This window comes from Suncus etruscus, chromosome 11 (assembly GCF_024139225.1).
Source record: "Suncus etruscus isolate mSunEtr1 chromosome 11, mSunEtr1.pri.cur, whole genome shotgun sequence".
NCBI lineage: Eukaryota > Metazoa > Chordata > Mammalia > Eulipotyphla > Soricidae > Suncus > Suncus etruscus.
In genome coordinates, this window is record NC_064858.1 from 85,075,425 (window position 1) to 85,099,142 (window position 23,718).

The window sequence follows — 23,718 nt, forward strand, 5'->3', positions numbered from 1 at the left end:
AGTGGTCAGAGCACTGTGGGGTTTGGCTCTCAAATAAATAAAAAACAGAATCTCTAAAAATTAATCCAGCTTTATTTAAATATTTATTTATTTATTTATTTATATTTTAAGGCCATATCAGCAATACTTAGGAGTACTCCTGGCTCTGTACTCAGGAATTACTCCTGGTAGTGCTGGGGGGTGGGGGGGACTGCTTGTGATGCCAGAATCAAACCTGGGCTACAGGCAAGGTACATGTCCTATCCACTGTACTATCTCTCCAGTGCCTTCCTTCTCCCCCAATTCCCCCAATTAATCAGCTTTTAAAAATGCAGGAAAAATCTACATAGACCCCCACACTCATCTCTTTTGTTTGTTTGTTTTCAGGGGACAATGCAGTGCTGGGGTCTGAATCACTCCAGAATGCAAAGCCTGTATTACAGCCCCTGATCTAGCCTTCTCTTTCCAATACTAGTTCCTTCTTTTCTTTTTTCTTTTTTCTTTTTGTTTTTGGGCCACACCCGGCGGCGCTCAGAGGTTACTCCTGGCTGTCTGGTCAGAAATAGCTCCTGGCAGGCACGGGGGACCATACGGGACACTGGGATTCGAACCAACCACCTTAGGTCCTGGGTCGGCTGCTTGCAAGGCAAACACCACTGTGCTATCTCTCCGGGCCCTAGTTCCTTCTTTTCTAGAAGAAACCAACATAATGTGCTGAGAACTATTTTAGGACTCTAGTATGAGGCCACTCCCCACCCAAGATTGCCAGGTGTACCCATAATATTTTATGCTTGGTTTATATCACTTTCAAGAACAGAGAACACACCAATTTAGATGCCAATCTGTAGCTGAAACTTCCTAATGTCTACAAAGGAATGAACAGAATGGTCAACTAGCAATAAGAGTTTACTAACCCTCTGACAATGACTTAATGACCTCACTGAAGATACAAGACTTTTCTTTTTCTTTTTTTTTTTTTTTTTTTTTGGTTTTTGGGCCATACCCGGTAACGCTCAGGGGTTACTCCTGGCTATACGCTCAGAAGTTGCTCCTGGCTTGGGGGACCATATGGGACACCGGGGGATCGAACCGTGGTCCGTCCAAGGCTAGCGCAGGCAAGGCAGGCACCTTACCTTTAGCGCCACCGCCTGGCCCCTTTTTTCTTTTTTCTTAATTTTTTTTTCTTTGGTTTTTGGGTCACACCTGGCAGTGCTCAGGGGTTACTCCTGGCTCTATGCTCAGAAATTGCCCCTGGCAGGCTCAGGGGACCATATAGGATGCCGGGATTAGAACCACCGTTCTTCTGCATGAAAGGCGAACACCTTACCTCCATGCTATCTTGCCAGCCCCTTTCTTAAATTTTTTTTCTCCCACCCCCCCTTTCTTAAAATTTTTAATAGCACAGCCAGAGTGCAATGGGTGAGCCTTGCCCTGGGGAAACCAACTTCGTGATCATGGTATCTCCCCTGCCAGATAAGTATAAAGATACTAGAATTTTCACTAATTGGCTTGTAACTGTACTTTTTTTTCCTTTTCCTTCTTTTTCTTTCTTTCCATTTTTTTTTCTTTTTAATAATTTCACTCCCACTTACCTGAAATAAATGTATTATGATCAACTATGTCAACTATATAATACTCTTTAAATATAGTAAATTAAAAAGAAAGAAAAAAAATCCAATACAGGGTTTTTTTTTTATTTGTTTTGTTTTTGTTTTTAGGTCACACCTGGCGGGCACTCAGGGGTTCCTCCTGGCTCTATGCTCAGAAATCGCTCCTGGCAGGCTCGAAGGGGACCATATGGGATGCTGGGATTCGAACCACCAACCTTCTGAATGAAAGGCAAATGCCTTACCTCCATGCTATCTCTCCAGCCCCAACCTGGGTCCAGGCCAGCTTTGGTCACCTTTAACAATAAGCATCTCACCTGTAGTACTATCCCTCCAACCCAAATCACAGTTCTGTTGCCTATATCTCACACAGGTTATTTCCATTGGGATTAGCCTGCCTTTTATTATTATTATTTTATTTTATTTTATTTTTTGGTTTTTGGGTCACATCGGCAGCGCTCATGGGTTACTCCTGGCTCCATACTCAGAAAATTGCCCCTGGCAGTCACGGAGGACCATATGGGATGCTGGGATTCGAACCACCGTCCCTCTGCATGAAAGGCAAACGCCTCACCTCCATGCTATCTCTCCGGCCCCGAATATTTTTTCTTGTATTATTATTGTTGCAAATCAGCCCCTGATGAGGTTGACTGATGGAGGGATGGAGGATGAGGCCTTTCTCCTCCAGCTCGCCCCCCCCCCCCCCCCCGCTTCTGTTACCCTGTTCAGCAGGCGGTTCTGAGGTGAATGTGGTGGGAAGAAAGCCAACAGGCATTAAGGCTTCCGAAGAAAACAGCTCTTTATTCCGTGAAGAGGCCGAAGCCAAAAGGCCTAAGAATAGGCCCCAGGAAAAAAGCCCCTCACCTTCCAATGGTGGGAGCAGAATCAGGTACCACCCTAGGGTGGGATCAGAATCAGGTACTACCCTAGGGTGGGAGCAGAGTGCCAGGTCACACCCTAGGGTAGGGCACAATCACTATCAGGGTAGAGTCAGTAGCATAATAATCCCATAAAAATGTTTACAAACACGGGGCGGGCGGTGGCGCTAAAGGTAAGGTGCCTGCCTTGCCTGCACTAGCCTAGGACGGACCTCGGTTCGATCCCCCGGTGTCCCATATGGTCCCCCAAGCCAGGAGCAACTTCTGAGCACATAGCCAGGAGTAACCCCTGAGCATTACCGGGTGTGGCCCAAAAACCAAAAAAAAAAAAATGTTTACAAACAAAACAACAACTATTATTATTATTATTATTATTATTATTATTATTATTATTCCATCTGGCAATGCTCCAAGTTTATTCCTGGCTTTGTGCTCAGGAATCACTCATGGTGGTGCCTAGGAGATAGACATAAGGGATGCCAAGGATCAAACCCAGGTTGGCGAAGTGCAAGGCAAGCACCTTACCTGCTGTACTATCTCTTTGGACCCCGCTTTCTTTTTTTTGGCAGGGTGGGGGGACTTTTGGGTCACACCCGGCGGCACTCAGGGGTTACTCCTGGCTCTGCATTCAGAAATCGCTCCTGGTAGGTGCACAGGACTATACGGGATGCCGAGGATTGAACCTAAATTGGCCATATACAAGGCCAGCACCCTAACCTCTGTGCTACTGCTTCAGCCTCCTGTTTTTGAGCCACACCTGTTGGTACTCAGGGGTTATTCCTGGTTCTGTGCTCAGGAATTATCTTGGTGTGCTGGGGGGATCATATAGGATGCTGAGGATCAAATCCAGGTCAGGCGCATGCAAGGCAAACTCCCTATCTGCTATACTATAACTACTGCTCCATCCCTCTTTTTATTTTTTGCATATATAGTAGCACTCAGGAAACCATATGTAGTGCAAGAGATTGTTTTGTTTGTTTTTGGGTAACACCTGAAGGCATCAGGGGTTTCTCCTGGCTCTATACTCAGCAGTTACTCCTGGCAGGCTCAGGGGACCATGTGGGATATGCTAATGCTTCGGCCCCTAGTGCCAGAGATTAAAACCAGGGTCAACTGCATGCAAGGCAAATCTCTTAACCTCTTTATATCTCTGCAGCTCAATATGCCACAATTTCTTTTTCCACTCATCTCTTTTTTGGGGGGAGGAGGGACCACACCTAGTAATGATCAGTTGTTACTCCTGGATATGAACTCAAGAAACAATCCTAGTGGTGCTGGGGGGAACCATATGAATGCCATCTATGAGTGAATCCAGGTCAGCCAAGTGCAAGACAAGCACTCTATCCACTTTACTACTTATACTAACTCACCAGGTGCACAGACCCCCTTTTATTTTTATTTATTTCTTTTTAATTATTTTTTGCCTTTTATTTTTTTTATTTTTTTGGGGGGGGGCTACACTCGGTGATGCTCAGGGGTTACTTCTGGCTATGTGCTCAGAAATAGCTCTCGGCTTGGGGGGCCATATGGGACGCCAGGGATTGAACCGTGGTCTGTCCTAGGCTAGTGCAGGCTTGCGCCACCACTCCGGTCCCAGACCCCCTTTTTAAAAATGTTGCTTTTTGGGTCATACCTGCTCAGGGGTTATTCCTGGCTCTGCACTCAGGGATAACTCCTGAAAATGCTCTGGGATCACTCCTGGTGGTGCTCAGAGGACCATATGTGGTGCTGGCGACCAAACCTGGGTAGGTGAAAGACAAGAGATTAAGTGCCCGTCACTTTTGTGCTAGCTCTCTGTCACTGTTTCTCTGTTTTATAGGGACCCACTAGGCAGTGCATGAAGGTTGGAATTATTCCCAGTGGTGTTTAATGCCAATAGGATCAGAAGTATGCTCTCTAGGCCTAACTTTTATGTTCGGCAAGCTTTTATGAAATGAATTCCTTTTCTTGTGTGTTTTTTGTTTGTTTGTTTTGCATCACACTCTGCGCTCAGGAAGCACTCCTTGACAGTGCTCTGGGGGCTCGATGGGGATACTGGGGAACAAACTCAGGTGGGGCACCTTATTTTTCATTGATTTGTTTTTTGGGTTGGTGTGACACCTTTGGTGCTCAGGGGGGGCTCTGATGGGCTCAGTGTTCAGGTGGATCTTGGCTTTACTATAACTGTATGCACTGACCCCGCATGCACTTCTGCTTTCTGCAATTTAACATGCATGCTAAAAATCTGACCCACCTTGGGGGAGGGAGTAAAATGCATAAGACACTGAAGCCAGGTTTGGGATGTCGAGGCCACCAGGGGGTTCTAGTCAGGGAGGAGTTAGAATTGGGGAGCCCCAAGGAGCTCCAGGAAGCAGCAGGTGATAGCTAACTAGCTCCTAGTTCTCCCAGGGCAAAGAGGCTGCCAGCACCGTCCCAGCCCCCGCGCATGCGCCCTGGGTACCTGGCTGGGGTCTCCGTCTCCTCGGCCGCCCGAGGCTCGCTCAGAACGAGGCTTCCGGTGTCCGGGAGGGAGTGCGGGCCGCCCGGGCGTCCAGCTGCAGCCTCACTTTAGCCCGGGCCCGCGATCCCCGCCGCCTCAAGCGGGAGCCCCGCCTCTCTGGGAGGTGCCGAGCTCGGCTCTTCCTATTGGATAGGCACCGGCTCCGCCCCTCCCACGGGGCGGTTCTATAAGGAGCGTGGTAGCCACTCTGGCCTCAGCGATTGGCTGGAGTTTTGTAGCCACGCCCCCGGCTCGCAGAGGGAGGGCGGCGTCCCCAGAGTGGAAGAGCCAAAGCGCATCAGCTGACTTCTGAGAAGCCTTTGCACCTGGGCGGAACCGAGACTAGGCCGGGATCCTGGGAATGTGGAGGGAGGCACCGGAATTTCCACATTAGGAAAAGGAAGGGGTTGGGCTGAAGTCTTGAAAACAACAACAACGGGGCCGGGTAGGTGGCGCTGGAGGAAAGGTGTCTGCCTTGCAAGCGCTAGCCAAGGAAGGACCGAGGTTCGATCCCCCGGTGTCCCATATGGTCCCCCCCAAGCCAGGGGCGATTTCTGAGCACATAGCCAGGAGTAACCCCTGAGCGTCAAACGGGTGTGGCCCAAAAACCAAAAAAAAAAAAAAAAAAAAAGGGGCTTGGCGGTGGCGCTAAAGGTAAGGTGCGCTTGCCTTGCCTGCGGTAGCCTTGGACGGACCGCGGTTCGATCCCCCGGTGTCCCATATGGTCCCCCAAGCCAGGAGCAACTTCTGAGTGCATAGCCAGGAGTAACCCTGAGCGTTACCGGGTGTGGCCCAAAAACCAAAAAAAAAAAAAAAAAAAAAGAAAACAACAACAACAACAACAACAAAACTATAGTAGCAGGCTTTCTAGGGGGGGGCTAGGGAGGTGAGAAATTTGAGGTATTGGTGATGGGAATGTTGCACTGGTGAAGGGGGGTGTTCTTTATAGGACTGAAACCCAACTGCAATCATGTAATCAAATTGTATAAATAAAATAGAATTTTATAAATGTATATAAACTTTGATAAATTTTATATAAAATTTATATTTAAAATTTAAATAGAAAATATTTAAACTTTACAAATTTTATATAAGATTTTATAAATTTATATAAACTAAAACAAAATTTTATAAATAAAATAAAAATCGAATTGTATAAATATTATACATTTTATATTTCTAAAATATAAATTGTATAAATAAAAATGTACGAAATAAAATTGTATAAATAAAATAAATAATTAAGTTTATGTATACAAAAGTTGTATACATAAATTTTTTCTTTTTTTTTTGGTTTTTGGTTTTTGGGTCACACCCAGCAGTGCTCATGGGTTACTACTGGCTGTCTGCTCAGAAATAGCTCCTAGCAGGAATGGGGGACCATATGGGACACCGAGATTCGAACCAACCACCTTAGGTTCTGGATTGGCTGCTTGCAAGGCAAATACAGCTGTGCTATCTCTCCAGGCCCAATAAATAAAAATTTTAAATAAAAGAAAAATATTATAGTTAATGTTATATAAAAATATAGTGTTGAATGCTGATTTTTTAAAAAAAATATGCACTAGTGTGGGTTTGGACACTTAGGACTGAAACTCAGAAACAACTCTGTAACTATATTTCATGGGGATTCACTTAAAATTATTTATAAAGTAAAAGAAAATAAGTTTGCTGAATCTAAAAAACAACTATGCATAGCATCTTTTCAGCACTTTCTTTTTTTTTGGGGGGGTGGGTTTTTGGGTCACACTCAGTGACGCTCAGGGGTTACTCCTGGCTTTGTGCTCAGAAGTCGTTCCTGGATTGGGGGACCCATATGGGACGCTGGGGATCGAACCCAGGTCCGTCCTAGGATCTTTAGATTGCTTCCTTTCTCTGCCTCTTTCCTCTTCTTTCTGGGGCCATACCCAGCAGTCCGGGTCAGCTCAAGGGACCCCTCTGTGGTGCCCTGGATGGATCAAAGTTCGGTTTGCAGCATGCCAGGCAAGGGTACAATGGCTTTCGATCCCTCTTGTCATTTAACAGTAGGATGCTGGAGCTCTAATCTAGAGCCTCCAATGTGCAAAGCATGTGCTTGAGAAATTAATTACTAATCAAGGATTAGTGGATCCAAATCCGGACTCCAGTTTTGTGTTTGTTTTTGGGTAACACCCAGTTGGTTCTCAGAGTTTGCTACTGGCTTGCACTTAGGGATTATTCTTGGCAGTGTTCGGGGAACTATATAGGTTGTGGCGGATGGAATCTAGATCAGCAATATGCAAATCATGTGTCCTACCCACTGTACTATCACTCCACCACCTGACTTCTAATTTTAAACTTTACATTTTACGATATCATTACCTTTCTTGATTCAAACAACAGAGGTTTCTGTGTCCAGGTTGAATTCTCAGCAACCTATATAGTTGTCCTAGTCAGGAATGATCCTTGAGTGTGGAGCCAGGAGCACAGACAGGGATGCCTCCCCAAACACCCTTTATCCTGGGAACTAGCAGAAGGTGGGTGGGGGGTTAGCATGTGGGAGCTCTGACTTTGATCCCCTGAACTTGCTTGTTCTCCATCATGGGAAGTGACTCCTCAAGAAATAAACCAAGGGGCCGGGCGGTGGCGCTAAAGGTAAGGTGCCTGCCTTGCCTGCGCTAGCCTTGGATGGACCGCGGTTCGATCCCCCGGTGTCCCATATGGTCCCCCAAGCCAGGAGCAACTTCTGAGCACATAGCCAGTAGTAACCCCTGAGCGTTACTGGGTGTGGCCCAAAAACAAAAAAAACAAAACAAAAAAAAAAAAAGAAATAAACCAAGGGGCCCGGAGAGATAGCACAGCGGTGTTTGCCTTGCAAGCAGCCGATCCAGAACCAAAGGTGGTTGGTTCGAATCACGGTGTCCCATATGGTCCCCCGTGCCTGCCAGGAGCTACTTCTGAGCAGACAGCCAGGAGTAACCCCTGAGCAACACCGGGTGTGGCCCAATAAAACCAAAAAAAAAAAAAAAAAAAAGGAAAAGAAATAAACCAAGAATAACCCTGAACACTTCAAGGTGTTACCAAAAATGACATCAATAGATCAGGATTTCATTTTTGTTTAATTTAATGTGTGTGTTTGTGTAGTGGATATATATGTAATGCCAGGAGATGAACCCAGAACTTCATATATGCAAAGCATGTATGAATTTCCCTTGCCAGAAATTTAAATTTTGAACATGCATATACAGTTTGTCAGAATAGATTTATTCATTCTGTGTTTCTGCTATATTCCAAGATTCCTTTTCCCAAAGTCTTAGCTCTTGACAAAGTTCCACACCCAGTAAAAATCTGAAGTTCCTTCTGGCACCAATGGGGCCATGGTGGTTGTTTCTTACACATCACTCACATCTAAGGTTCTCCCAACAAGTGCTTCTAGCCACTGGGAAGGATGTCTTGCCTTTCTTTCTTTTTTTTTTTTTTGGGGGGGGGGTTCACACCCGGCAGTGCTCAGGGGTTACTCCTGGCTCTACGCTCTGAAATTGCTCCTGTCAGGTTCAGGGGACCATATGGGATGCTGGGATTCGAACCACCATCCTGCATGTAAGGCAAACACCCTCTCTCCATGCTATCTCTCCAGCCAGGATGTCTTGCCTCCTGTCATACTGCCGATCAGCTGATTGACCCCTGCCTTCACTGCAGGCTGAAGAGCAGTGCTGATTAATAGTCCTGTGCCACTTGCTGAAATTCCAGTCACTACCATCAGAAGGTCATAACCCAGATCAATTGCTCCCTCTTTTCCTCGCTCCTTGGCCTTGTCTGAGCAGTCCTGAGTGGCATAATATAAAGCTGTTCCCAGGTTGTAGAAGGTAGCCACCACTGGAACCATCTGGATTTTACTGTATACTTCCTGTTCCTGCTCATACTCACAGTTCTTCATGGAAACAGAGCGTCGAACCCTGTCACGACCTACTTGCTGCTCAGCCAACAGCAGCAGGGCAGAGGCCTGAGTTTCTGCAGACACTCTTCTCCCAGTGCTTCTGCCTTTCTGGAGCTCTTGGAGATGTCTCGTGAGGATCTGTGTAGCTTTTATACCACCCTGGCGGTGGAGCTGAATCTGTAGAGCTTGAGCATCCTCCTTACAGCCAGCTTCCTCCAGTGCCATCATAAATGACAGGCCTATGAGGAATTTGGGCAGAGGGGCCAGGGTGGTGAAGCCAGGCAAGAATTTTGGGAGCAAGTTGTGGCAGGACAAGAGGTCTGAAGAAGGTGACAAAGATCCCAAGGATGAGGGAAGGTGCATCCGGGCCTTTGTCTGGTTTCCATATGAAACAGCATTCACAGGGTGTAGCAGGAGGAAGTAAAGAAGTAGCTTAACTGGTATTGTTAGGATGCTGATGCTACACATGTCTGGCACAGGATACACTAGAGAGAAGAGAAATAGTAAATATACAAACAATTCACTTAACTCTCTGGGCCTGAAAGAGCCCAGGACTCAGGCATGTCATCTTCCTCCATGCCTCTCTTCTTTCCGGGCTGAGGTCTCAGAAACAGGTCAGTGCAACCAGTTGTTCCCTCTTGGCCTTTGCCATGTTTAGGTCACCAGTGACTCTGTTTTATTTCCTCCTATTTGTGGGAGGGAGGGGGAATGTCAAATTACCACAGCATGGAGTCCTTAAGAAGTGAAATAGGGGGGGCGGTGAGGTGGCACTAGAGGTAAGGTGTCTGCCTTGCAAGCGCTAGTCAAGGAAGGACTGTGGTTCAATCCCCTGGCGTCCCATATGGTTCCCCCAAGCCAGGGGCGATTTCTGAGTGCTTAGCCAGGAGTATCCCCTGAGCGTCAAACGGATGTGGCCCAAAAAAACAAAACAAAAAAAAAATAAGTGAAGTAGGGGGCCAGAGCAATAGCACATGTGGCCAATACAGGACAGACCCTGGTTCGAATCCCAGTATCCTATATGGTCCCCGAGCCTGCCAAGAGCGACTTCTGAGCAGAGAGCTGGAAGTAACTCCTCGGCACCACCAGGTGTGATCCAAAAACCAAAAGAAAAAAGAAAAAAAAGGGGGGGGGGGTCACAGAGATATCATGAAGGTTGTGCATTTGTCTTGCATGCAGAGGGACGATGGTTTGAATAACAGCATCCCATATGGTCCCCTGAGCCTTCCAGGAGCGATTTCTGAGCGTAGAGCCAGGAGGAACCCCTGAGCACTACCGAGCTTGGCCCAAAAACAAAAACAAACAAAAACAAAAAACAAAAAAAAAGAAGTGAAATAGTCTCAATAAATTTAGTTCCTCCTCAGTCTGTTATGTCAGCCTCCTGTGAAACAAAGGAGTTGCTTGCTCTCTCTATGACCAGTAAGAGCTATAATCTTTGCAAACATTTGTCTATTGGTGCTGACTGTGCAAACCTTGTTTCTGTCACACACACACACACTCAGCCTCAAAACTGCAGACTCTGTTCTTTGGTATTTCTTTTATTTATTTATTTTGTTGTTGTTGTTGTTGTTGTTTTTTAGGGCCACATCCGTTTGACGCTCAGGGGTTACTCCTGGCTAAGCGCTGAGAAATTGGCCCTGGCTAGGGGGTACCATATGGGACGCCAGGGGATCGAACCACGGTCCTTCCTTGACTAGAGCTTGGAAGGCAGACACCTTATCTCTAGCGCCATCTCGCCGGTTCCTCTTTGGTCTTCCTTCCTTCCTTCCTTCTTTTTTTTTTGGTTTTTAGGCCACACCCGACGGTGCTCAGGGGTTACTCCTGGCTGTCTGCTCAGAAATAGCTCCTGGCAGGCATGGGGGACCATATGAGACACTGGGATTTGAACCAACCACCTTAGGTCCTGGATCGACTGCTTGCAAGGCAAACACCGCTATGCTATCTCTCCGGGCCCCTCTTTAGTATTTCTTACATGCACCTGACACAATTTCTCTGTATCTCACAATAGAAGCTGGGAAACCCCAGGATCAAGAAAAGCTGGGCTTTTGTTTTGATTTCTTCTAAAGCGGAGAGAATTTCCCCAATAGGTTGAGGACCACCAGGCTATACCGCTATACCAGTAGTACTCAGAAAAAACTGTGTTGCCAAGGGCCCCTGGGGGCATGCCAGGTATATACCCCAGTTGATTGAGATATCTCCCAAGCCCTCAGAAAACATTCAATGTCTATTATTCTCTCTTATTTCTCTTATTTATTATTTCAGATTAAAAATGGAACCGGGGGCCCGGAGAGATAGCACAGTGGTGTTTGCCTTGCAAGCAGCCGATCCAGGACCAAAGGTGGTTGGTTCGAATCCCGGTGTCCCATATGGTCCCCCGTGCCTGCCAGGAGCTATATCTGAGCAGACAGCCAGGAGTCACCCCTGAGCACTGCCGGGTGTGGCCCAAAAACTTAAAAAACAAAACAAAACAAAAAAAAAAACGGAAGACCGGGCCCGGAGAGATAGCATGGAGGTAAGGCGTTTGCCTTTCATGTAGGAGGTCATCGGTTCAAATTCCGGTGTCCCATATGGTCCCCCGTGCCTGCCAGGAGCAATTTCTGAGCCTAGAGCCAGGAATAACCCCTGAGCACTGCCGGATGTGACCCAAAAACCACACACACACACACACACAGACACACACACACACACACACACACACACTCACACAAATGCGATTAAAAATGAAAGACCAAGAGCTAGAGAGATAGTTCATGAGGTTCAGTTCACACTTTACCTATAGGAGGCCTCCGTTTGATCTCTGGTACTACATGATACCCAGAGCATTGTTGGGATCAATTACTGAGTACTGAGTTAGGTGTGACTAAAATAAACTACACACACACACACACACACACACACACACACACACACACACACACACACATACACGTACGCACTCAAAATACACATATCACTTTTGGGTTACACCCGGCAGCTCAGGGGTTACTTCTGGCTCTACGCTCAGAAATTGCTCCTGGCAGGCAAGGGGACCATATGGGATGCCGGGATTCAAACCACCGTCCTTCTGCATGCAAGGCAAACGCTTTACCTCCATGCTATCTCTCCGGCCCCTAATCCTCAAACTTTTTTTTTTTTTTTTTTTTTTTTTTGGTTTTTGGGCCACACCCGGTAACGCTCAGGGGTTACTCCTGGCTATGTGCTCAGAAGTCGCTCCTGGCTTGGGGGACCATATGGGACACCGGGGGATCGAACCGCGGTCCGTCCAAGGCTAGCGCAGGCAAGGCAGGCACCTTACCTCTTGCGCCACCGCCCGGCCCCTAATCCTCAAACTTAATTGGCCTACTGCCCCCTTTCAGGAAAAAATTGTCAGGAGTCAGAGAGATGCAAGTCAGATGCTTATATTATATGTAATGGACCTCAATTCTGTTCCTAACACTCCCTGGTATTGTGAGCCCTGCCAACTGTGACTCCTGAGCCCCTAGGCCAGGGTAAACCTGGTCATCATAGGGTGTGACCAAAAACCAAAATGAAAAAAGAAAAAGAGGAAAATTATTTTGTGTTTCCTTTTGGGAATCTATCTTCATTAGGTAAACAAACAGAAATGCCCCAAATAGCACTCAAGGATTTTATTGCACCATGGAAGGTTCTGGTGTCCTTCTAAGTGGGAGCCAACATGACAGACTTTGACGAAAAGTACTCTAAGGGCCGGAGTGCATGCTTTGCATGTCAGAGTCCTGGGTTCTATCTCCCTTTGCACCCCCTCCCCAAGTAAAGGAATAAAGAATGGTTAAATGGAATTAGAAATAGAAACAGGAGGATCAGTTCTTGCTCAGCTATAGAGCACATGCTTAACACGTGAGGCTCTAGGTCTGATTTCTGCACAGCAAAAGTAAACATAAATCATAATAAAAAAAAGAAAAATAAAAGAAATAGGGATTGAGAGATACTACGTGGAGAGGAACAAAGATGACACTAGTAACGTGTGTGTTATAGTCCTGGGTGGGGAAATAAAGAGCATGCATTTGTTTTAACTAGTCCTGAACATTTCAGTGGCAAATAAGGTCAGTGCCATTCCTCCTGTACTACCTCTGCCTCTCATCTCCCATTTCTTTTTTTTTCCTTTCTTTTTTGTTTTTTGGGCCACACCCGGTGGTGCTCAGGGCTTACTCCAGGCTATCTACTCAGAAATAGCTCCTGGCAGGCTCAGGGGACCATATGGGACGCCGGGATTCGAACCAACCACCTTAAGTCCTGGATCAGCTGCTTGCAAGGCAAACACTGATGTGCTATCTCTCCAGCCCCTCTCATTTCTTTTTTTTTCTTTTTTTTTGGGTGGGGTCACACCCAACAGTGCTCAGTCACACCCCTGGCTCAATGCTCAGAAATCGCCTTTGGCAGGCACAGGGGACCATATGGAATGCTGGGATTCGAACCACCTTCCCTCTGCATGAAAGGCAAATGCCTCACCTCCATGCTATCTCTCCGGCCCCAAATATTTTTTCTTTTATTATAATTATTGTTGCAAATCAGCCCCTGATGAGGTTGACTGATGGAGGGATGGAGGATGAGACCTTTCTCCTCCAGCTGGGACCCCGCGTCTGTTACCCTATTCAGCCGGCAGTTCTGAGGTGAATGCCGTGGGAAGAAAGCCAACAGGCAGTCAGGCTTCCGAAGAAAACAGCTCTTTATTTCGTGAAGAGGCCGAAGCCAAAAGGCCTAAGAATAGGCCCCAGGAAAAAAGCCCCTCACCTTCCAATGGTGGGAGCAGAATCAGGTACCACCCTAGGGTGGGATCAGAATCAGGTACTACTCTAGGGTGGGAGCAGAGTGCCAGGTCACACCCTAGGGTAGGGCACAATCACTATCAGGGTAGGGTCAGTAGCATAACAATCCCATAAAAATGTTTACAAACACAACAACAACAACAACTATTATTATTATTATTATTATTATTATTATTATTCCATCTGGCAATGCTCCAAGGTTATTCCTGGCATTGTGCTCAGGAATCACTCATGGTGGTGCCTAGGAGATAGACATAAGGGATGCCGAGGATCAAACCCAGGTTGGCGAAGTGCAAGGCAAGCACCTTACCTGCTGTACTATCTCTTTGGACCCCGCTTTCTTTTTTTTGGCAGGGTGGGGGGACTTTTGGGTCACACCCGGCGGCACTCAGGGGTTACTCCTGGCTCTGCATTCAGAAATCGCTCCTGGTAGGTGCACAGGACTATACAGGATGCCGAGGATTGAACCTAAATTGGCCATATACAAGGCCAGCACCCTAACCTCTGTGCTACTGCTTCAGCCTCCTGTTTTTGAGCCACACCTGTTGGTACTCAGGGGTTATTCCTGGTTCTGTGCTCAGGAATTATCTTGGTGTACTGGGGGGATCATATAGGATGCTGAGGATCAAATCCAGGTCAGGCGCATGCAAGGCAAACTCCCTATCTGCTATACTATAACTACTGCTCCATCCCTCTTTTTATTTTTTGCATATATAGTAGCACTCAGGAAACCATATGTAGTGCAAGAGATTGTTTTGTTTGTTTTTGGGTAACACCTGAAGGCATCAGGGGTTTCTCCTGGCTCTATACTCAGCAGTTACTCCTGGCAGGCTCAGGGGACCATGTGGGATATGCTAATGCTTCGGCCCCTAGTGCCAGAGATTAAAACCAGGGTCAGGGCCCGGAGAGATAGCACAGCGGAGTTTGCCTTGCAAGCAGCCGATCCAGGACCAAAGGTGGTTGGTTCGAATCCCGGTGTCCCATGTGGTCCCCCGTGCCTGCCAGGAACTACTTCTGAGCAGACAGCCAGGAGTAACCCCTGAGCTCTGCCGGGTGTGGCCCAAAACAAACAAACAAACAAAAAAAAAACAGGGTCAATTGCATGCAAGGCAAATCCCTTAACCTCCCTATATCTCTGCAGCTCAATATACCACAATTTCTTTTTCCACTCATCTCTTTTTTGGGGGGGAGGAGGGACCACACCTAGTAATGATCAGTGGTTACTCCTGGATATGAACTCAAGAAACAATCCTAGTGGTGCTGGGGGGAACCATATGAATGCCATCTATGAGTGAATCCAGGTCAGCCAAGTGCAAGACAAGCACTCTATCCACTTTACTACTTATACTAACTCACCAGTTGCACACACCCCCTTTTATTTTTATTTATTTCTTTTTAGTTATTTTTTGCCCCTTTTTATTTTTTTAATTTTTTGGGGGGGGGCCACACTCGGTGACGCTCAGGGGTTACTTCTGGCTATGTGCTCAGAAATAGCTCTCGGCTTGGGGGGCCATATGGGACGCCAGGGATTGAACCGTGGTCTGTCCTAGGCTAGCGCAGGCTTGCGCCACCACTCCGGTCCCAGATCCCCTTTTTAAAAATGTTGCTTTTTGGGTCATACCTGCTCAGGGGTTATTCCTGGCTCTGCACTCAGGGATAACTCCTGAAAATGCTCTGGGATCACTCCTGGTGGTGCTCAGAAGACCATATGTGGTGCTGGCGACCAAACCTGGGTAGGTGAAAGACAAGAGATTAAGTGCCCGTCACTTTTGTGCTAGCTCTCTGTCACTGTTTCTTTGTTTTATAGGGACACACTAGGCAGTGCATGAAGGTTGGAATCATTCCCAGTGGTGTTTAATGCCAATAGGATCAGAAGTATGCTCTCTAGGCCTAACTTTTATGTTCGGCAAGCTTTTATGAAATGAATTCTTTTTCTTGTGTGTTTTTTGTTTGATTGTTTTGCATCACACTCTGCGCTCAGGAAGCAGTCCTGCCAGTGCTCTGGGGGCTCGATGGGGATACTGGGGAACAAACTCAGGTGGGGCACCTTATTTTTCATTGATTTGTTTTTTGGGTTGGTGTGACACCTTTGGTGCTCAGGGGGGGCTCTGATGGGCTCAGTGTTCAGGTGGATCTTGGCTTTACTATAACTGTATGCACTGACCCCGCATGCACTTCTGCTTTCTGCATTTTAACATGCATGCTAAAAATCTGGCCCACCTTGGGGGAGGGAGTAAAATGCATAAGACACTGAAGCCAGGTTTGGGATGTCGAGGCCACCAGGGGGTTCTAGTCAGGGAGGAGTTAGAATTGGGGAGCCCCAAGGAGCTCCAGGAAGCAGCAGGTGATAGCTAACTAGCTCCTAGTTCTCCCAGGGCAAAGAGGCTGCCAGCACCGTCCAAGCCCCCCGCGCATGCGCCCTGGGTACCTGGCTGGGGTCTCCGTCCCCTCGGCTCGCTCCGGTGTCCGGGAGGGAGTGCGGGCCGCCTGGGAGTCCAGCCGCAGCCTCGCTTTTGGCCGAGCCCGCGATCCCCGCCACCTCAAGCGGGAGCCCCGCCTCTCTGGGAGGTGCGGAGCTCGGCTCTTCCTATTGGATAGGTACCGGCTCCGCCCCTCGCACGTGGCGGGACTATAAGGAGCGTGGTCGCCACTCTGGCCTCAGCGATTGGCTGGAGTTTTGTAGCCACGCCCCCGGCTCGCAGAGGGAGGGCGGCGTCCCCAGAGTGGAAGAGCCAAAGCGCATCACTGACTTCTGAGAAGCCTTTGCACCTGAGACTAGGCCGGGATCCTGGGAATGTGGAGGGTGGCATCGGAATTTCCACATTAGGGAGAGGAAGGGGTTGGGCTGAAGTCTTGAAAACAACAACAACAACAACATAACTATAGTAGCAGGCTTTCTAGGGGGGGCTAGGGAGGTGAGAAATTTGGGGTATTGGTGATGGGAATGTTGCACTGGTGAAGGGGGAGTGTTCTTTATAGGACTGAAACCCAACTGCAATCATGTAATCAAATTGTATAAATAAAATAGAATTTTATAAAAGTATATAAAGTTTGATAAATTTTATATAAAATTTGATAAATTTTATATAAAATTTGATAAATTTTATATAAAATTTGATAAATTTTATATAAAATTTATATTTAAAATTTAAATAGAAAATATTTAAACTTTACAAATTTTATATAAGATTTTATAAATTTATATAAACTAAAACAAAATTTTATAAATAAAATAAAAATCGAATTGTATAAATATTATACATTTTATATTTATAAAATATAAATTGTATAAATAAAAATGTACGAAATAAAATTGTATAAATAAATAAATAAAATTTATTGTATACAATAAATTGTATAAATAATTTTTTTTGTTTTGTTTTTTGGGCCACACCCAGCAGTGCTCATGGGTTACTCCTGGCTGTCTGCTCAGAAATAGCTCCTGGCAGGGCCCGGAGAGATAGCACAGTGGTGTTTGCCTTGCAAGCAGCCGATCCAGGACCAAAGGTGGTTGGTTCAAATCCCGGTGTCCCGTATGGTCCCCCGTGCCTGCCAGGAGCTATTTCTGAGCAGACAGCCAGGAGTAACCCCTGAGCACTGCCGGGTGTGGCCCAAAAACCAAAAAAAAAAAAAAAAAAAAAAAAGAAATAGCTCCTGGCAGGTACGGGGGACCATATGGGACACCGGGATTCGAACCAACCACCTTAGGTTCTGGATTGGCTGCTTGCAAGGCAAATACCGCTGTGCTATCTCTCCGGACCCAATAAATAAAAATTTTAAATAAAAGAAAAATACTGTGAAACTAAGTTAATGTAATATAAAAATATAGTGTTAAATGCTGATTTTTTAAAAAAAATATGCACTAGTGTGGGTTTCGACACTTAGGACTGAAACTCAGAAACAACTCTAACTATATTTCATCGGGATTCAATTAAAATTATTTATAAAGTAAAAGAAAATAAGTTTGCTGAATCTAAAAACAACTATGCATAGCATCTTTTCAGCACTTTCTTTTTTTTTGGGGGGGGTGGGTTTTTGGGTCACACCCGGTGACGCTCAGGGGTTACTCTTGGCTTTGTGCTCAGAAGTCATTCCTGGATTGGGGGACCTATATGGGACGCTGGGGATCAAACCCAGGTCCGTCCTAGGATCTTTAGATTGCTTCCTTTCCCTGCCTCTTTCCTCTTATTTCTTTCTGGGGCCACACCCAGCAGTCCGGGTCAGCTCAGGGGATCCCTCTGTGGTGCCCTGGATGGATCAAAGTTCGGTTTGCAGCATGCCAGGCAAGGGTACAATGGCTTTCGATCCCTCTTGTCATTTAACAGTAGGATGCTGGAGCTCTAATCTAGAGCCTCCAACGTGCAAAGCATGTGCTTGAGAAATTAATTACTAATCAAGGATTAGTGGATCCAAATCCAGACTCCAGTTTTGTGTTTGTTTTTGGGTAACACCCAGTTGGTTCTCAGAGTTTGCTACTGGCTTGCACTTAGGGATTATTCTTGGCAGTGTTCGGGGAACTATATAGGTTGTGGCGGATGGAATCTAGATCAGCAATATGCAAATCATGTGTCCTACCCACTGTACTATCACTCCACCACCTGACTTCTAATTTTAAACTTTACATTTTACGATATCATTACCTTTCTTGATTCAAACAACAAAGGTTTCTGTGTCCAGGTTGAATTCTCAGCAACCTATATAGTTGTCCTAGTCAGGAATGATCCTTGAGTGTGCAGCCAGGAGCACAGACAGGGATGCCTCCCCAAACACCCTTTATCCTGGGAACTAGCAGAAGGTGGGTGGGGGGTTAGAATGTGGGAGCTCTAACTTTGATCCCCTGAACTTGCTTGTTCTCCATCATGGGAAGTGACTCCTCAAGAAATAAACCAAGAATAACCCTGAACACTTCAAGGTGTTACCCAAAAATGACACCAATAGATCAGGATTTCATTTTTGTTTAATGTGTGTGTTTGTGTAGTGGATATATATGTAATGCCAGGAGATGAACCCAGAACTTCATATATGCAAAGCATGTATGAATTTCCCTTGCCAGAAATTTAAATTTGAACATGCATATACAGTTTGTCAGAATAGATTTATTCATTCTGTGTTTCTGCTATATTCCAAGATTCCTTTTCCCAAAGTCTTAGCTCTTGACAAAGTTCCACACCCAGTAAAAATCTGAAGTTCCTTCTGGCACCAATGGGGCCATGGTGGTTGTTTCTTACACATCACTCACATCTAAGGTTCTCCCAACAAGTGCTTCTAGCCACTGGGAAGGATGTCTTGCCTTTCTTTCTTTCTTTCTTTCTTTTTTTTTTTGGGGGGGGGGTTCACACCCGGCAGTGCTCAGGGGTTACTCCTGGCTCTACGCTCTGAAATTGCTCCTGTCAGGTTCAGGGGACCATATGGGATGCTGGGATTCGAACCACCATCCTGCATGTAAGGCAAACACCCTCTCTCCATGCTATCTCTCTAGCCAGGATGTCTTGCCTCCTGTCATACTGCCGATCAGCCGATGGACCCCTGCCTTCACTGCAGGCTTAAGAGCAGTGCTGATTAATAGTCCTGTGCCACTTGCTGACATTCCAGTCGCTGTCATCAGAAGGTCATAACCCAGATCAATTGCTCCCTCTTTTCCTCGCTCCTTGGCCTTGTCTGAGCAGTCCTGAGTGGCATAATATAAAGCTGTTCCCAGGTTGTAGAAGGTAGCCACCACTGGAAACATCTGGATTTTACTGTATACTCTCTGCTCCTGCTCATACTCACAGTTCTTCATGGAAACAGAGCGTCGAACCCTGTCACGACCTACTTGCTGCTCAGCCAACAGCAGCAGGGCAGAGGCCTGAGTTTCTGCAGACACTCTTCTCCCAGTGCTTCTGCCTTTCTGGAGCTCTTGGAGATGTCTCGTGAGGATCTGTGTAGCTTTTATACCACCCTGGCGGTGGAGCTGAATCTGTAGAGCTTGAGCATCCTCCTTACAGCCAGCTTCCTCCAGTGCCATCATAAATGACAGGCCTATGAGGAATTTGGGCAGAGGGGCCAGGGTGGTGAAGCCAGGCAAGAATTTTGGGAGCAAGTTGTGGCAGGACAAGAGGTCTGAAGAAGGTGACAAAGATCCCAAGGATGAGGGAAGGTGCATCCGGGCCTTTGTCTGGTTTCCATATGAAACAGCATTCACAGGGTGTAGCAGGAGGAAGTAAAGAAGTAGCTTAACTGGTATTGTTAGGATGCTGATGCTACACATGTCTGGCACAGGATACACTAGAGAGAAGAGAAACAGTAAATATACAAACAATTTACTTAACTCTCTGGGCCTGAAAGAGCTCAGGACTCAGGCATGTCATCTTCCTCCATGCCTCTCTTCTTTCCGGGCTGAGGTCTCAGAAACAGGTCAGTGCAACCCAGTTGTTCCCTCTTGGCCTTTGCCATGTTTAGGTCACCAGTGACTCTGTTTTATTTCCTCCTATTTGTGGGAGGGAGGGGGAATGTCAAATTACCACAGCATGGAGTCCTTAAGAAGTGAAATAGGGGGGGCGGTGAGGTGGCACTAGAGGTAAGGTGTCTGCCTTGCAAGCGCTAGTCAAGGAAGGACTGCGGTTCGATCCCCTGGCGTCCCATATGGTCCCCCCAAGCCAGGGTTGATTTTTGAGTGCTTAGCCAGGAGTATCCCCTGAGCGTCAAATGGATGTGGCCCAAAAAACAAAAAGAAACAAACAAACAAAAATAAGTGAAGTAGGGGGCCAGAGCAATAGCACATGTGGCCAATACAGGACAGACCCTGGTTCGAATCCCAGTATCCTATATGGTCCCTGAGCCTGCCAAGAGTGACTTCTGAGCACAGAGCTGGAAGTAACTCCTCAGCACCACCAGGTGTGATCCAAAAAATAAAGCAAAAAGAAAAAAAAAGGGGGGGGGGTCGGAGAGATATCATGGAGGTGGGGCATTTGCCTTGCATGCAGAGGGACGATGGTTTGAATAACAGCATCCCATATGGTCCCCTGAGCCTTCCAGGAGCGATTTCTGAGCCTAGAGCCAGGAGGAACCCCTGAGCGCTGCCGGGCATGGCCCAAAAACAAAAACAAAAACAAAAAACAAACAAACAAAAAAAGAAGTGAAATAGTCTCAATAAATTTAGTTCCTCCTCAGTCTGTTATGTCAGCCTCCTGTGAAACAAAGGAGTTGCTTGCTCTCTCTATGACCAGTAAGAGCTATAATCTTTGCAAACATTTGTCTATTGGTGCTGACTGTGCAAACCTTGTTTCTGTCACACACACACACACTCAGCCTCAAAACTGCAGACTCTGTTCTTTGGTATTTCTTTTATTTATTTATTTATTTTGTTGTTGTTGTTGTTGTTGTTTTTTCGGGCCACATCCGTTTGACGCTCAGGGGTTACTCCTGGCTAAGCGCTGAGAAATTGGCCCTGGCTTGGGGGGACCATATGGGACGCCAGGGGATCGAACCGTGGTCCTTCCTTGACTAGAGCTTGCAAGGCAGACACCTTATCTCTAGCGCCATCTCGCGGGCTCCTCTTTGGTATTTCTTTCTTTCTTTCTTTTTTCTTTTTTTCTGGTTTTTGGGCCACACCCCGGCGGTGCTCATGGTTACTCCTGGTTGTCTGCTCAGAAATAGCTCCTGGCAGACACGGGGGACCATATGGGACACCGGGATTCGAACCAACCACCTTTGGTCCTGGATCGGCTGCTTGCGAGGCAAACACCGTTATGCTATCTCTCCGGGCCCCTCTTTTTTTTTTTTTTTTTTTTTTTTGGTTTTTGGGCCACACCCGACGGTGCTCAGGGGTTACTCCTGGCTGTCTGCTCAGAAATAGCTCCTGGCAGGCACGGGGGACCATATGGGACACCGGGATTTGAACCAACCACCTTAGGTCCTGGATCGGCTGCTTGCGAGGCAAACACCGCTATGCTATATCTTCGGGCCCCTCTTTGGTATTTCTTACATGCACCTGACACAATTTCTCTGTATCTCACAATAGAAGCTTGGAAACCCCAGGATCAAGAAAAGTTGGGCTTTTGTTTTGATTTATTTTAAAGAGGAGAGAATTTCCCCAATAGGCTGAGGACCACCAGGGCTATACCAGTAGTACTCAGAAAAAAATGTGTTGCCAAGGGCCTCTGGGGGCATGCCAGATATATACCCCAGTTGATTGAGATATCTCCCCAGCCCTCAGAAAACATTCAATGTCTATTATTCTCTCTTATTTCTCTTATTTATTATTTCAGAGTGAAAATGGAAGACCAAGAGCCAGAGAGATAGTTCATGAGGTTGAGTTCACACTTTACCTATAGGAGGCCTCTGTTTGATCTCTGGTACTACATGATACCCAGAGCATTTTTGGGATCAATTACTGAGTACTGAGTTAGGTGTGACTAAAATAAACTACACACAAACACACACACACACACACAAAATACACATATCATTTTTGGGTTACACCTGGCAGCTCAGGGGTTACTCCTGGATCTACGCTCAGAAATTGCTCCTTGCAGGCTCAGGGGACCATATGGGATGCCGGGATTCGAACCACCGTCCTTCTGCATGCAAGGCAAACGCTTTACCTCCATGCTATCTCTCCGGCCCCTTATCCTCAAACTTAATTGGCCTACTGCCCCCTTTCAAGAAAAAATTGTCAGGAGTCAGAGAGATGCAAGTCAGATGCTTATATTATATGTAATGGACCTCAATTCTGTTCCTAACACTCCCTGGTATTGTGAGCCCTGCCAACTGTGACTCCTGAGCCCCTAGGCCTGAGTAAACCTGGTCATCATAGGGTGTGACCAAAAACCAAAATGAAAAAAGAAAAAGAGGAAAATTATTTTGTGTTTCCTTTTGGGAATCTATCTTCTTTTTTTTTTTTTTTTTTTTTTTTTTTTGGTTTTTGGGTCACACCCGGCGGTGCTCAGGGGTTACTCCTGGCTGTCTGCTCAGAAATAGCTCCTGGCAGCCACGGGGGACCATATGGGACACCGGGATTCGAACCAACCACCTTAGGTTCTGGATCGACTGCTTGCAAGGCAAACACCGGAATTTATCTTCTTTAGGTAAACAAACAGAAATGCCCCAAATAGCACCCAAGAATTTTATTGCACCATGGAAGGTTCTGGTGTCCTTCTAAGTGAGAGCCAACATGACAGACTTTGACGAAAAGTACTCTAAGGGCCGGAGTGCATGCTTTGCATGTCAGAGTCCTGGGTTCTATCTCCCTTTGCACCCCCTCCCCAAGTAAAGGAATAAAGAATGGTTAAATGGAATTAGAAATAGAAACAGGAGGGGCCGGAGAGATAGCATGGAGGTAAGGCATTTGCCTTTCATGCAGGAGGTCATCGGTTCGAATCCCAGCATCCCATATGATCCTCCGTGCCTGCCAGGAGCAATTTCTGATCCTGGAGCCAGGAAAAACCCCTGAGCACTGCCAGGTGTGACCCAAAAACCACAAAAAAAAAAAAAAAAAAAAAAAGAAATAGAAACAGGAGGATCAGTTCTTGCTCAGCTATAGAGCACATGCTTAACACGTGAGGCTCTAGGTCTGATTTCTGCACAGCAAAAGTAAACATAAATCATAATAATAAAAGAAAAATAAAAGAAATAGGGATTGAGAGATACTACGTGGAGAGGAACAAAGATGACACTAGTAACGTGTGTGTTATAGTCCTGGGTGGGGAAATAAAGAGCATGCATTTGTCTTAACTAGTCATGAACATTTCAGTGGCAAGTAAGGTCAATGGTCAATGCCTTTCCTCCCGTACTACCTCTCTGCCTCTCACCTCCCATTTCTTTTTCTTCTTCTTCTTCTTCTTCTTCTTTTTTTTTTTTTTGTTTCTGAACCACACCCAGCAGTGCTCAGGGCTTACTCCTGGTTATCTGCTCAGAAATAGATCCTTGCAGGCACAGGGGACCATATGGGACACCGGGATTCGAACCAACCACCTTAGGTCCTGGATCGGCTGCTGGCAAGGCAAACGCCGCTGTGCTATCTCTCCAGCCCCTCTCATTTATTTATTTTTTTCTTTTTTTGGTGGGGGGTCACACCCGACAGTGCTCAGGGGTTACCCCTGGCTCTGCGCTCAGAAATCGC

At 46.5% G+C, this 23,718-nt stretch overlaps 2 protein-coding genes across 2 annotated transcripts; both read right to left on the reverse strand.

Moving 5' to 3' along the window:
• Nucleotides 1–8,492: 8,492 nt before the first annotated feature.
• Nucleotides 8,493–9,566, reverse strand: LOC126022155 (apolipoprotein F-like). Its single transcript, XM_049783002.1, has 2 exons — nucleotides 9,559–9,566; nucleotides 8,493–9,376 (listed from the first exon to the last, which is right to left on the reverse strand). Exons 1-2 carry the CDS (start codon nucleotides 9,564–9,566, stop codon nucleotides 8,527–8,529), a joined length of 858 nt encoding a protein of 285 aa, XP_049638959.1. The 3' UTR covers nucleotides 8,493–8,526.
• A 9,486-nt stretch (nucleotides 9,567–19,052) lies between these two features.
• On the reverse strand, nucleotides 19,053–21,140 carry LOC126022156 (apolipoprotein F-like). Its single transcript, XM_049783003.1, has 2 exons — nucleotides 21,124–21,140; nucleotides 19,053–19,936 (listed from the first exon to the last, which is right to left on the reverse strand). The coding sequence occupies exons 1-2, from the start codon at nucleotides 21,138–21,140 to the stop codon at nucleotides 19,087–19,089; spliced, it is 867 nt and encodes a 288-aa protein (XP_049638960.1). The 3' UTR covers nucleotides 19,053–19,086.
• Nucleotides 21,141–23,718: the final 2,578 nt, after the last annotated feature.